Source organism: Alligator mississippiensis, chromosome 3 (assembly GCF_030867095.1).
Source record: "Alligator mississippiensis isolate rAllMis1 chromosome 3, rAllMis1, whole genome shotgun sequence".
Classification (NCBI taxonomy): domain Eukaryota; kingdom Metazoa; phylum Chordata; order Crocodylia; family Alligatoridae; genus Alligator; species Alligator mississippiensis.
In genome coordinates, this window is record NC_081826.1 from 46,813,673 (window position 1) to 46,829,341 (window position 15,669).

General features: G+C 46.5%; 1 protein-coding gene across 1 annotated transcript in view; it reads right to left on the bottom strand.

Moving 5' to 3' along the window:
• Positions 1–3,236: 3,236 nt before the first annotated feature.
• Positions 3,237–15,669, bottom strand: part of DECR1 (2,4-dienoyl-CoA reductase 1) — a 35,987-nt gene continuing 23,554 nt past the window's right edge. The window contains exons 6-10 of the mRNA XM_006266693.4: positions 13,347–13,446; positions 7,745–7,817; positions 5,194–5,340; positions 3,637–3,699; positions 3,237–3,548 (exon numbers count right to left, since the gene is read on the bottom strand). Of these exons, the coding sequence (XP_006266755.1) occupies positions 3,489–3,548; positions 3,637–3,699; positions 5,194–5,340; positions 7,745–7,817; positions 13,347–13,446 (443 nt within the window). The 3' untranslated portion in view covers positions 3,237–3,488. The remainder of the gene's footprint in view (positions 3,549–3,636; positions 3,700–5,193; positions 5,341–7,744; positions 7,818–13,346; positions 13,447–15,669) is intronic.

Here is a 15,669-nt window from a genome sequence, read left to right on the forward strand (position 1 = left end):
ACAGACTCTCTCATTTACCTGTGGAAGAACCTTCTATAGTAATATCTACTGAAACTGTTAATTTATTCCAGCTGGAGTATGCCCCGGTGAACTGTGGCATGATCAGGCAAGAAACCAAGATCCCACACTGGCACAGAGGAATTAAACCATCCTGAAGGTTGGAAATACATGGAAAATCCTAATTTAGCACCTTTTTATTCATGCAAAGATGAACCTACTATACATCAAGGATGTGTAATGTGGGGGATTCTTGTTGTTATACCTAGCAAATTGTGCACAAGAATTTTAGAAGAGCTGCACATAGGTCACTTAGTAGTTGTAAAAATGAAGGCTCTAGCCAGAAGCTTTGTAAGGTGGCCAGATAATGACCAACAAATAAAACACCTTGTTAAGGAACATATGGGATGCCAACAGGTACAGGTGATGCCCAAACCAGCACCATTATGCCTGTAGGAATGGCCATCCATTTCCTTGCGCCAGCTCCATATTAATTTTGCAGGACCATTTTTAGGGATGATATACCTAGTGGTGGTGAATGTCTACTCCAAATGGCCACAAGTTTTCTGTTTGAAAACCACAGTATAGACAGCAAAAAAACCTGAGAGATCAGTTTGCAAGGACAGGATTGCCAGAACAAGCTGTAATTAACAATAGCCTACAATTTAGTTTAGATGAGTTTCAAGAGTTCATGAAGAAAAATGTCATCTGGCATCTCTCCTTCTGTACCATACCACCCAGCCAAAAATTGACTGGCTAAATTTGTAGCCTTTCAAAAATGGCTTGCTATCCATGAAAGAAGAGGCAGGGTCAGTACAGCAGAAGATGGCCCACTTCTTGCTAACATATCTGAATGTAGTACTGATGGATACTAGCAATGTCATTTCTGGGCTAGAATATCAGATCAGGGTTGGATTTACTAAAATTGGACTTGCAGCAACATGTTAGAAGTTGCCAGCTAAGTCAGGCCATGACAAAGGGAACAGCTATGATAAAGGGAACTAGAACACCGCTTCAGCTACATGTAGGCGAAAATGTATTGGCTCATGATTAGTGAGGACTTAATAAATGGAAGCCTGCAGTTGTGACTGTATAAATAGATCCTTTACTTCACCCAGTGCAAATGGTACCTAATATTGTTTGGTGTTGCCATACTGATGAATTATGAGACACAAAAGTAATTGCTGAACAGAGTACAGAAACAATAGTTGAAGCCCCACCTATGTTGAAGAACCCAGTTTGCAGCCTTCAGTGATGACCAGTAATGCTACACCATAAAGTAGCAACACTGACCAGCCAGGATCTAATACTGAGCAACCTACCTACAAAGAGGAGATGTGTGAATCCAACATGGAAGAAGGCCACCTCATCAAGAATGCATTCATAGCAATGATAGTCATGACCCACAAAGGAAACATAAACATGAATCTGGCACAGTAGTCAGTGTCACACATTCTCAGTGAAATGGTTAAGGTGATCAGTGTTACCCAGGAAACCAAAGGCACCTGAGAGGCTTGCAGTCTGTGCCTTATGCCACTATCATTTCAAAAAGGGGAAATGATGTGAAATATGTGAATGTGCATGTATGAATCTAAGGTTTCTTTCTGTTGAATCTGCTAATAGTAATGAATGTAGTTTTATTTTTTGTGTTTAAAATATATTCCGTGCTTGCTAGTCTGGGATACATTTGCTTATGGATGCTGTTTAACATATAAGCAGACAAGGTTCCTTGGGTGAATTTGATATCTTTTATTAGACCAACCGGTCTAATAAAAGATATCAAATTCACCCAAGGAACCTTGTCTGCCTATATCCTTAGACCAACACGGCTACAACCTAAACCCCCGTTTAACATATAACACATTCCATCTGTGAGAGCAGAATTATCTAGGTGCTGATATAACATAGACTACAAGATCATTATATATCAAACTAGAATAGTACCAGTTTGTGAAGGCTAGTAATTTCTAAGCTTTCCACAAACTCTACTCTTGTCTCTCTGGCTAAGTACAGTCAAAAAGCCTGAGGCTGAATTGATTCAGTCTTTGCAGGTTAGTCTAAGCTGCAAAGATTGAACCAATAAGCAAATGAGCAATCATTTTTGATTGAGGAAATGTAGTCACATGCCTGCAGTGGCTCAAGCCAAAAGCTGGGGGGTGCTAGAACATGCCTGCCAGGCACTGCCAAATGGAAGGGAAAAAGAAACCCTCCAAGATTCCCCCCCCGCCCAACTCCGTCCTGGAACAGAAGGGGCACGGCCAGGCTGTGCTCTGCCTAGTGGTGGGGAGCTCCCAGGCTGAGGAGGGGGTGGGTGGGGAAAAAGGTAGTGGCACTGAATTCATAAAAGCTTGAACAAGAATAGGCCTTTCTCTGAAGAACTATAAACACAGCATGGGCTGTGTGTTTACTTCTTCGTGCTGCCCCCATGGTCTCTGGAATTTGCAGTCCACAATCACAACAGCAAGACTCATCACTTCCTCTTCCTGCTTCCAGGTGCCTCTGGGATTTGCTGTCCACAGTCACAGCCAGCAGTAAGCAAGCAGGGCAGGGGAGTTCTGTACTTGGGGGAAGTTTAACCCCCCTCCCTGGCCCCAGACCTTAGAAGGGGTTTGCCTGGGGGGGTCTAGTGAGCCAGCTCTCACTGCTCAGACTAGGGAGCAGAGGGGCAGGGCCAGCCCTGCTCTCTAGAGTAGGCAGTACAGACCATTCCAGGGCTACAAAGCATGCTGGGATGCTGGGGGACTGATTTAACTTGAACTGGGAATTGGGCTGGGACAGAAGTTTCATAAGCCGGTTTGACCCAAATCAGTTAAGTCCGATGCTACATCCAACCAGGTTTATCTTAAACTAGTTTCAGCCATTTTGGAACTGGTTTATGTGCACTGAACTTTTGTTCTGTTACAGCTTTAAACTAGTTTCTGATCATCTAAACTGGTTTATGTGTAACTTCTGTCCCTAACCTCTGTGCCCCTACATGGATTAAGCAACTCCCTATCACATCCTCAGCCTGGACAGCATGGTACTGCCTGCTGTTTAAGCCATTTTGAAGTGCTCTGGGGAAAGAAGTGTTACAGTGAAGATCTGCACATCTACCCATGACCTAAAGTCCTTCAAACTTGAAGTGCTCCAAATTCTGTGTCAGTTTAGAAAATTTCAAATCTACATCTGCCCATGGCCTGGGAGGAACACAAATATACAAAAGAAGCAGAGGCATGTAATTAATTCTGAAGCATGATACAGACATTTAAGACACTTTATTCAAAGTTGTAGTACATTTTGTGTGAATTAAAATTCTTAATTTGTCTTTTGGACAAATGTGATTCAAAGTATGAGACATATATGGCCACATTCAAAGTCATGTCAATTTCAAAATGCTTTATTAGAATTGTTACAATACGTTTGAAAGGCCATTGCTTAATATGCATGTAATTTATATCCAGTGGTATTTTCTTAATGATATCATCTGTAAGGCACATGGTGAAAAGAATATTTTAGGAACCTTTTGTTTTCCTGATCATTGCTTCCATCACATCCCACTGCTCATTGGTAATCTAATATAAGAAAAAAAAATTATTTGAGATGCCATACACATTGTAAAGTATTTTTTTGTATATGAATATTAAGCATGGTACTTTTTACCTTCCTCAGATCATTGAATTCTCCTGCCATAGAAACATATTCTCCACCATCCATTCTAATAACCTTAGGGGAAAAAAATGAGCAATTCATTTAAGATAGCTAACAGTAGTTTGCAAACAACTAAAATTATCACATTCCATAAGACTGACCTTAGCTTATATAAGTTCAAATAGAAAAATACATACATGTGTGGCAGAGCACAAGTTGTGCCAGCCATTTTAAGAGGTTTAAGGCGGCTGTGGAGCAGCCAGCAGGTGTGGTCTGGCCCAATTAAGCAATCACATGACCAGGGGCCATCTGACTGGATGAGGGCTGGGCAGCCAAGGTATAAGCTGAGGCCTTAGGAGCCGTACTGGCAGTTTCTAGCGAGTCAGTGGAGCAACACTGAACAGCCTGAGGAAAGCAGTTCCTGGAACATCTGGAGGTTGGGGTAGGAACTTCGGGGATGGAGGAGGTTCCCGGTGGTCCTGGGTAAGACCTGAAACTACACCCTGCTTGGGTTGGATGGTGTGGTGGGGCTGCCCATGGCAGGGCAGTCTCCAGGAAATGCCATGCCTGTGCCACCCCAGTGAAAGGCAAGTATGGGGTGCGTATAGCCTCAGTTCCCACTGCCTTGTGGGTACCCTGTGGAGGGGAAAGGCTAAGGCAACAGAAAGGCCCAGGGCCCAGGTCCAGTGAGTAGGGCTGAGGCAGGGTCCAGGCTCATAGAGTAGTGCCTGAAGCAGGGGCTAAGGCCCACTGAGTGGGGCCTGAGGCCCAAGAGGTGTAAGGCCCAGGGGCCCAAAGAGGGGCTAGAGGCCGAGTTCAGCCCAGTGTGGGGCAAAAAGCCGGAGTCTGTGTACAGTAGGGCCTGCAGGTGGCCTGAAGGACTGCGCATAGGCCAGCAGGAGTGTGTGAGCTATGTAGTCTGAAGGACTGTGTAGAGTAGGGCCTGGGTGGGATCTGAAGGACTACACAGAACAGAGCAGAATGAGAGGCCCAGTGAGGGGAGGAATGGGTGAGACCCAGGAGTGGGTGGAGTGACTGAAGCCTGGCAAAGGGCAGAGTGTTAGAGGCCTAGAAAGGGCCAGAGTTCAGCCTAGCAAGGGGCTGGAGTTGCCAGCAGTTTAGATACCATCTGTGAGGCATGGGACACTACGTAGGCATGGCTTGGAGCTGTGTATTTGGCCACTACACTACAGCCACAATTAGGGCAGCCTCCCGCATTTAACAACCATTATTGTAACATCAAAGGTATGGCAGGAGAGGCTGGGCAGACTGCCCTAGGCAAGGGGTGGGCCAATGATGTGAGTGGCCCGAAGGTGGAGCTCGTAGCCGACCCTCCCTGCCATATCATGAATAAATGCAACAATTATTTAAGATGTTCTAAAGCCAGCAGCTACCAAGAAATACACCCAACCAAATACATTAATATATGAATCTAAAGGTTTCCAGATTAACAATGTCTTTTCTTTAAATTCTCAAATACCTGGCAGGAACCAAACATGCATTAACAATTGTCAACACTATTGCCACCAATTGTATACTAAAGCATGAACTAGAGCAACTAAAACTTACTGCTCCAGAAATCCAACTTGCATATTCACTACAGAGGTAGGTGGCAAGATTTGCAATTTCCTCTACAGTCCCCAGACGGCCACAAGGGGTCCTCTCAATAAGTTTTTTCTCAAACATGCCAGTTGGATCAAGACGACTAAAAGCACCCTGCAAAATTAAGATACATATTCAGCAAAACGTTATACTAAAAACATCTAAACTAAAGTTTGATTCCTGCTCTCAAACTTAATTCCCTAACTAACCAACATCAAGGATGCTATGACAGAAGCAAAGCTGTCAGTGGGAGAGGGCCAGGGGGAATAGGAGACACGGGCTAAATTCAGTTACACTGGTACAAATCCAGTGAACCAATTACACAAGCAGCTTTTCTAGACATTTGTTGAGCAGTAAAGGGATGCTTTACGAAGTGTGGTAAGGCAGATCAAACAATTCCATTTGGAAGCATCACAGTAAATTTTGGTATCCCTGCTCTATGTGCTACACCATGAAACAGATAAAGGTAGCTGCCCTAGTGTGGCACTGGGCGCTAAGTCAAGAAGCATACCCAAGACAGTTTAGCAGGGTGTGCCCATCGCTGCTCCAACTTGGCTACATTGCATTCATTTTAGAATATGATGGACTGGACATGCCAGGGCACTGGATAGCATGGGCTTTTGACAGTGTAAATATGCCTTTACCCAGTCTCTTTCCAGAAATCTGGGAGACTTATACCTGGATAAAATGGGCGAGCTTCAGAGTTGCTACAAAGATATGAAGGAAACTTAAAAAGAGACTAAAATCATACAGAGCATAGAATAAGCAAACTAAAAAGCACGAAAAGGAGCAATTAATAAAACCAATAGTTTTGTGCTTTATTGCTCATGGTGATAACTTTTAGAACACTGAGGACTAAAGAAAAAAACTTAAATGGATTTTTCTAGAAAAATCTTTACTCGGCAAAATTAGAAAAATAAAATATATGTGAGGTTAGCTATGTTATATGCAATTAAAATGTAATTAAAATACAGGACAATTTTCATTATAATATTGCTTCTACTGAAGAAATGTAGCTGCCTTATTATCAGAATTTTTAAAATGCTGGTTTGAATATCTAACAGTATTGCACTGATATAGTGCTTTATTTCTCCTAAGATCTATTAAAATGGTATTTCCTGAATTTTGAGGTCTCCTCTGAGGAAAATGATGGAAAGAGCATGACTTGGCCTCCTTCCTGCCTGTCTTCTGCAGCTCAGCTATCATTTAAAAAGTCTGAAGCTAATATGGATGCATAAAATACTGAGAACATGGGACAAGTTTAATTGATGCTGTGATGCCTGCTTTATTTTGTGAAGCACCTGAAACAACAGACAGAAGCGTGAATTGTTTCATTCATTTCAATGGATTAACTTGGATATGATTACGGAAGTTAACAATATTGAAATGTAAAGTACTGTATCATTCTAAACTTATTAAGAAAATTTGTACAATCTACTCCACTATCAGAGGGTGAGCTTAGTGATTTTATCACCTATTCCTCCACCCATTCAAAACAGAAGGCAAAGACAAATTTCCCAGCAGGTATCTAAACCTACTTGGAAAAAAGCCAAAGGCAAGAATCCCATCACAGCCAATGTGTAGAAATTTTCCTTGGAGATAAAATTAATGTTACAATAGAGTAATAGCAACTTGAACTAAAAATTGCTTAGAAACTTTCCTGTTCTGGCTCTGTGTGCCTCTTCTGTTCCCTTCTACCACATCACTGTTCCCCATCCTATTCCCATAGTGTGTGTGTGTGTGGAGAAATGAGAGAGAGAGAGAGAGAGAGAGAGTGAGAGAGTGTGTGTGTGTGTGTGTGTGTGTGTGTGTGTGTGTGTGTGTGTGTGTGTGTGTGTAGAAATGTGAGAGGAGAAGACTGTGACCTTTTCTCCCTACTTTCCACATTCTCTGCTTCATGAGGGATTCTATATGCTCAAATCTCCCCATTTCTTCCTTCCAGATTTCTCATTTTCACCAAAATCACAAAGGTTCTATCCACTGGTCTGTAGACTATTTCTTGAAATTTTGGAATTGATCAGATGAATTGTCCAAAAATTACTGTTTTCAGATAAACAGAGGAATGCTGTTGAGCTGATTTTAAGTCTCCCTATGCCTGGCATTTTCATATAAATGTTGTTGCTGAAAATAAGATTCAATTAAACATAATATTTCATATGGACTTAATCAAAGTTCTAAAACATGAGCAGGCATTTGATAACACACACTGGTGGAGACTATAAGGATTTTCAGCTAAAGTACAGGGCTATTTATTGTATGACACTGCCCCTGCTGAAGCTATATAACTACTTTATCATCAAATCAGGTGCACACACAAGTCTGTCCTGCAACATTTTACAGATAAGCTTCTTTTACAGATGGAACATATGAAGCACTAAATTGAGTTAGTGAAGAAATGACATTTGATCATAAGGATACTGCAAATGCTCTAGAAAGGGTTACACCAGCATCTTATAGGCAGGTTTGTATGACAGTATACGTAAGGTCATGTTCTCCCTAGTTAATGACCGAAATGTACCTTTGTTTTTATTGGACCTGGTTGAATCACATTGAATCTCATGCCATATCTACCCCATTCAGCTGCAAGAGACCTAAAAATTCATTAATAGAATGCATAAACATTATAAAACAACATATTTCTACCATTACTCAACAAAAGGTTAATCAAAACTAGGGAGCATATAAAAGTCAAAAGTGTAAATGTTTTTAAATTTGAGTACTGAACTAGGCACTCTCACAGAAATCTATAAATATGTATACATTTTCTTATTGTTACTGGCAATAACAATTCACAAGAGATGTCATGTTCTATGAACTTGACAAACCAAGAAACAAAAGAATAACAATTCTATGTGTATACTGCAGATAGAGCACTGATAATAAAGGGTGAGATTTTCATAAGTGCCTAGCTGATTTTGGTATCTAAGTTCCATTGACAATCAATAGATATTTAGGTGTCTATCTTCCTTAGGCAAAAGTACACATTTGAACATGAACCTGAATCAAGCATATCAGAAGAAAGCAAAATACACTTGGTCGTGTTGGTCTGAGAGAAAAAGAAATGCGAAACTCTAGAACTCTTGGTTCAGAGATAATTACCTTTTATATATCAGACCAACACAGCTATCAAATACATCCCTGAAACATGGTAGATGCCGAATTTTAGCCAATTTTGAATTTTAAACTTCACTGCTGAGCAAGATTTCTACACCTCCCTGCTTGCCATCTGACACCACCAGGGAAGGAATCCTGCCTGATCTGCACAATGAAGAGCAATTCACAAAGACACTCTCATGGACCCAGAGGGACAGACTTGCATCTTCAGCTTCCTCTGTGCAAAAATGAAGTTTACTTCCTACCTATGGAGACTTTTTACCATCTTTAACTTTCTCTGAGCCTGATAGATAGCAGAAAAAGATAATTTTTTTGCAATTTCTTAGTTGGTCTAATAAAAGGTATTATCTCTGAACCAAGAGTTCTAGAGTTTTGCATTTCTTTTCGTCTCAGACTAACACGGCTACCAAATACAGACAGTCCAGCAAATTCTTGGAATATGTTGGTGATAACTTTTTGGTACGCATGATGGACAGACCAAGTAGAGGAAAAGCTCTTCACAATGTTCTGCTTGCAAACAGGGAGGAATTAGTTGAGAATGTGAAGGCAGGAAGGTAACTTGGGTGACAATGACCACAAAATGGTAAGAGTTCAAGATCCTAAGGGAAGGAAAAACAAGGAAAGCAGCAGAATAAAGGCACTACACTTCAAAAAAGCAGACTAACAAACAGAGGAAACTGGTGGGCTGAATGCTCTGGGAGGCAAGTCTGAGGGGAGAGAGAGCCCAGGGCAGCTGGGCTGTAGTTTAAAGAGTCTGTATTAAAGGTGCAGGAACAAGCTACCCCAATGAGATGGAAGACTGAGAAGCGCAACAAGGGACAAGCCTAGATAGAGAGCAATTTCTTCAATGAGTTGAAACTCAAAAAGTAATCATATATAAAGGTGGAAACTTGGTCATATTACTAAGGAAGAATATGAGTATCATATGGGCATGCAGGGAAAAAAATTAGGAAAGCCAATTAGGTGCAACGTAAGATGAAACTGGCAAGAGGCATAAAAGGTAATTAAAAAGGGATTCCACAGGTATGTCAAAAGTAAGAGGAAGATCAAAGAAACTATGTGTCCCTTACAGAATGTTGAAGGCAATCTAGTTATGGATGATGCAGAGAAGGCCTAAGTATTTAATGCCTTTTTTACTTGAGTCTTCATGAATAAGGTCAGATAATAAGCACAGTTGGCAGTAAAAATAGGGAAGGAGAAAAAGAGCAGTGAGTAGAGTAGTGGAAGAACAGGTTAGGGATTACTTAGAGAGGCTAGATCAGGGGCGGGCAATTATTTCGGGCAGAGGACTGCTTACTGAGTTTTGGCAAGCCATCGAGGGCCGCATGACTGGCACCTGGGGCAGACAAATATTAATTTTCTAAATTTCTTAGGGGCCCCGCGGGCCAGATAGAATGGCCTGGTGGGCTGCATCTGGCCTGCGGGATGCATTTTGCCCACCCCTGGGCTAGATGCTTTCAAAATGGCAAGGCTGTATGGCACGCGTGCCAAGCATGGCACGAGGCCATTTTCCTCAACATGCATTGGGGCCAGAGAGGCAGCAGCTGTTTGCAGCCTCCCGGCTGCAGCTGGCCCCAGCTCTGGGTAGCCTGCGGGGCCATTCTATCCGGCCCATGGGGCCCCTAAAAAATTTAGAAAATTAATATTTATCTGTCTTTGGTTCCTGTAAAAAATGACAGGAACCAGGGGCAGTAGGACCTAGGGGAAGCCTGGCAAGTTCCTGCAAGAGCAGGGCCCACCTGGCCCCACCAGAAGCCCCAGCAGGGACCATGTGGCTGCACTGCACCAGAAACTCAGGTAAGAGGGGAAGGGGAGCCAGGAGAGGACCCCAGGAAGGGAAGGAGCCCTGGGAAAAGTGGCCCCTCCCCCGCCCCATGGCCAGTGCTCCTTGCTACAGCCACTTGCAGCCTGCTGAGTAGGCACAGGCAGCCCCATGCGGGCTACGAGCAATTACAGTGCAGGGCGGCGGCCACGGGGCGTGGGAGAAGCTGCTTTTCCCGCTCTCCGCTCTCCGCACCAGCATGTAACGTACCTCTCGCTGCCAGCCTGGGCCCTGTGCCGGCTCTGGGCTCACTCACTGGGGCTGCACGTGGCAACAGCAGCTGAAGCCCCGCTGCTTGCCATGCCGGGCAGTGTCTGCTGCTGCTGTTGCCCACCTGGAGCTTGTGTGCTGGGCAGCCCGGAGGTGGCAGTGGCAAACACTGCCCGGCGTGGCAAGCAGCGAGCCCGGAGCCGGCATGGGGCCCAGGCTGGTAGTGGGGGCGGTTTACAAGCTGGTGCCGAGCGTGGGAAAAGCGGCCCCTCCCTCACCCCGTGGCCACCGCTCCACGCTGCAGCCACTCGCAACCCACATGGGGCTGCCTGTGCCTGCTCAGGACAGCCCCGTGAGGGCTGCAAGTGGCTGCAGCAGGCAATGCCAGCCACAGGGCGGGGGAAGGGCCGCTTTTCCCTGCACTCTGTACCAACTCATTCCCTGATGCGGAGCCAGAAATTGGGGTTGCACCCGGCCTGTACCACGGGGCTGGGGAGGCACTGGGAGTGAGCAGGTGCACGGGACCCACACCAGTGTCCCAGGGCCAGTGCCAGCAGAGCCCAGAGCAGGGCAGCAGGAGTACAGGGTCCCGGCCAGCAGGGGCTCTATGGAGCCGGGCCAGCTCCCCCCTTTCCCTGCTGCTGCAGCCTGTGCCCGGCTCCAGAGACCCCTGCCAGCCTGCGCCCCGCTCTGGGCCCCACCGGTGCTTAGGGGCATTGGTCCAAAGATGGTGACGAGGGGGCGGGGCACCTGTCAGGGGGTGGGACTACCCATGCAGCCCTTGACAGCTTTCCAAAACTGGGTAAGCAGCCCTCTGCTCGAAATAATTGCCCGCCACTTAGGTAAGCTGCTGCTAGTCAGGAGCCCGGGCTGCTCCCAGCAGGCAGCTAGGAAGCTGCAAGCCCTGCTGGGAGCAGCCCGGGCTCCGTGGCTATCAGCAGCTACTCAGAGCCAGGGCTGGCTGCAGCCGGGAGGCTACAAACTGCTGCTGCCTCCTGGCCCCAGCCCCAACAGGCATAGTGCTGGCACCTGTTGCCTTCCCAGAGCCCAGGGCAGGAAGGCAGCAGCTGTTTGTAGCCTCCCGGCTGCAGTCAGCCCCGGCTCTGAGTAGCTGCTGATAGCCACGGAGCCCAGGCTGCTCCCACAGAAGCCCTGCTATAAGCAGCCTAGGCTCTGTGGCTATCAGCAGCTACCCAGAACCTGGGCCAGCTGCAAACATCTGCTGCCTCCCCATCCCAGCCCCAAACCCAGCTGCCTCCCAGCCCCAGCCCCAGGCTCTGGGGATGCAGCACATACTGGTAATGGTCCCTGCTGTGCTGCCCTCGCCACTTCTGCAAAGCAGCGTTGGAACCTGGTGCAGCAGGGCACAGCAGGGGATGCAGAAACCTACCTGCTCCCAGCTCCCCGCTGCCCTGCCACACTTCCCCTGCAGGCGGGGGCACCAGCGAGGGGCAGGACTCTGTGCTTCTGCCCACGCTGCTCCCACGCACACAGGGGAAGTGTGGCAGAGCAGTGGGGAGCAGGCAGCTTTCTGCTCCCCTGCTGTGCCCTGCCACATCGGGTTCCAGTGCTGCTTTACAGAAGCAGCGAAGGTAGCACAGCAGGGAGCACTGCTAGTATGTGCTACCTCCCCAGAGCCCAGGGCCAGGGCAGAGAGGCAGCAGATATTTGCAGCTGGCCCAGGTTCTGGGTAGCTGCTGACAGCCACAGAGCATGGGCTGGGGGGCAGGGGATCCTGCCATGTACCCCCTGCCCTCATTTTGTTTTTCTGGTATGCTGGCACTCCGGCACCTTCCAAGGTAGGCACTGTGGGGTTTTTCAGCACTCCGGCCAAAGAACGTTGCCTACCCCTGCTCTTATGGAATGGACTTTAGAGTACTGAAGGAATTGGTTAAGGTAATTTCAGAGCTACTGGCTGTCCTCTTTAAGAACTCATGGGGGTCAGGAAAAGTCATTATGCTCACAAGTAGTCATCAATGGCTCATCGTCTAGCTGGGAGGAGGTATTGAGTGGGGATCCCCAGGGGTCTGTCCTAGGTCCAGTATTGTTCAACATTTTCATTTATGAGCATGCTTCAATAGAGTGCCTGTTTAGCAAATTTATGGACCATGCCAGGAAAATGGTGTGCAATCAATCAGATTAAACACTTGTCAACAAAACACTTGTCAACAAAGACAAGTGCAAAGTCCTGCGTTTGGGACAGAATAATTTCTTACACAAATACAGACTGATGAATGATTGCCTAAGTTGCAGTACTCCAAGAAAAGACCCGGGAGTTACAGTGGACCATAAACAGTTCTTGGCTTTGAGCTCTTGGTGCAAAAAAAAAAAGCCAACAGTCTATTAGGTTATATTAACAGAAGTGATTCTTGCAAAACAAGAAAATGAATTCAACATGGTGAGTACCTGAAGTACTCTGTCCAGTTTGGGGCCACACACTCCAAGGACAATATGAATAAACTAGAAAGAGCCCAGCAGAGAGTAATAAAAATTATTAGAGGCCTAGGAAGTATGACTTACGAGGAAAGGCTGAAAGAACTAGGGTTAGTCTGGAGAATAAAAGACTGAGGTGGGATTTGACAGCAATACCTCAAGGGCAAGATATCCTTTTCTCTGTGGCTTTAGGGAACAGGACTAGGAACAATAGCCTGAAGCTTCAGCAGGGGAAATTTAGGTTAGATATTAAGAAGAACCATATGAATATGAGGGCAGTCAAGGATGGGATGTGGCTACCTAGAGAAGCTATGGAATCTCCATCCCTGGAAATTTTCAAGGGCAGGTTGGACAGACACTTGGCTGAAATAATTCAGTCAGGGATGATTCTGCCTTGAAAAGGGCACTGGACTAGATGACCTTGTGATGTCCTTCCCAGCCCTACTTTCCTATAATATCATGCTTTTGCCAGGCCGGGCAAAGAACCAGTAAGCCTCACTTGAGAGATCTGAAGACAGAACAATGATGTGCGGTTACTTACTTGCACATTGCTTCTACCCCAGCTTTGGCTGTGGCACTAGGCGTCACAAATCCTGATCCACTCTCTGCATAGATGGTTGTAATAGCCAGGAATGCTGCCCCTGCAAATCGCAAAAGATAAACATTCTTAATCACACTCAGGACAAACTACAATTTAAAGTTGTACAACAAAAGTTGATAACTATTAGTGTAAGCCTACCTGAGCCTTTTGGGAAGGATACCATATAAATCAATTGAATGAATGAACGAATGAATGAACAAACGAGCTGCTGTTACTGGCATTTGCTGCTCCACTCTTCCCAGGTCAGGGTTTAACTAACTTTTAGCTATGAGTTTGGCTTCCCTTGTTGTTTTTACTGTGTTCCCTCACTCCTTATATGACTTTCAGTACACATGAAAGTTTTTGTTGACATTATATTAGCCACCAATCTCTATTTAAACTATCCAAGTAAGTCCTTATACCCATTGGCTCCCACCAGTATTGAAGGTACATAGGTAAATGTGTTTTAGGGTAGACAAAGTCAAAGAGCTAGAGTACTACCCATAGGGAATTTCCTCCTAGCAGCTACCCAGCCCTTGGAACTGTAAGCAGTTATCTTCGCCCAATCCACATCATTATTTCACATTTTCTAAACAAAAAGGAAAGACATACAATTCAACATGAAGAATTAACTTTATTAAAGTTTTAAGTTATCATACAATAATACAATGTGAGGCTTGAGGCAGGCTGAAACTGAGCCTCAAGGCACAGGGATTTTTTTTGCTTAGGAGGTTAAATTAGTTCATTCTGAAGCAGAATTTATGACAAAGTTAATTTTAACAATTGTGCTGGATCTTGCTACCATTGCCATTGAAAAGTGTTTTTATACAAAAGCTTTAAGTTGGTGCCCAGAACAACAAACTCAGAAAGCTTTCAAAATCAAACTGGGGAGCCAAACTAAACCACTAAGAGCCACTACACTCATACTTTACTATTGAAAGACTGAATATGGATCTCAGTTTGGGAAAGATTAGTTCACACAAAAAAAGCTGGAACCCATGATGAATGACAGTTACTATTTCAGGGGTGGGCAAAATACAGCCTGCAGGCTGGATCCAGTCTGCCAGGCCATTTTATCTGGCCCATAGGGCCCCTAAAAATTTAGAAAATTAATATTTATCTGCCCCTGGCTGCCTGTCAAGACAAGAGCCAGTGGCAGTAGGACCCAGGGGGAGCCACCATCAGGACTAAGCAGATGCAGCAGCAAGGCCAGCCCAGCCCCGCCCCACCCCCAGTCTCCCCCCACCCCTATCCAGTAGTCTCTGCCTAGCAGAGGCTTCTGGCCAAGGATCCTGGGGATGTTCCTGACTTCCTACACCGGAGGGAAATTCGGGTAAGAAGAGGAGGTAGGGGAGGCAGGGGAGGACTGCAGGTGATTGCCCCAGTTCTCAGGGTCTTCCTGCAGTCCAGGCATTGCAGCTGGGAACCAAGCGGTCCTGGAGCAGCCAGCAAGCAGGTGGGGAAATGGCTGTGGAATGCAGGGGGAGTGGCAGCGAGTGAGTGTGAGGAGTGCAGCAACAGTTGGGTGGGCATGTGGGGCCCGCGCCAGGGCCAGTACCGGTAGGGGCCCAGGGTGGGGCAGCAGAAGCGCAGGCTGGCAGGGGCTCTATGGAACTGAGCCAGCTCCCCCCTCTCCTTGCTGATGCAGCCTAGCCCAGCTCCATAGAGGCCCTGCTGTTCCATGCCCCATGCTCCTGCCAGCCCAGTCTGGGCCCTGCTGGCACTGACTATGTTTCACCGGCATGGGTCCTGCGCTCCTGCCCAGCTGTCGCTGGGCTCCGTGTGCCCACTTGCTGCCACATGACCCCTGCCTGCTGCGGCCATTTCCCTGCTTTTCTGCCTCCTGCTTTGGCACCACATGGTTCCCAGCTGCTGCCCTGGGCTGCAGGACTCAGCAGGAACTGGCCCAGCCCCAACAATTCTTGGCTGGCTCAGTGCAGTACCTGTCAGGCTGGTCTGGCTCCTGTTGAATCCTGCATCTCAGCTATGCAACTAGGATGTGGTGGGGGGTCGTGGGGAAGCGGCATAAGAAGGGCAGTGCTGGCAGACAGGAGGGGGAAGTGGCGGGAGCATGGGACCTGTGCTGGTCCCCAGGACCAGAAGTGGCAGGAGCCTGGGTTTGGAGGAGTGCTGGTGGGGGTTCTGCCTGCTGCGGCGGGGGGGGAGAGATGCAGTGCACAAACCATCCTCCTCCACACATGCCATAGCCTTCCCCAGCCAACTTCTTCCCACACACTCATCCCCCCCACAAGCCCCATATCCACCCACACCCCACACATACTCA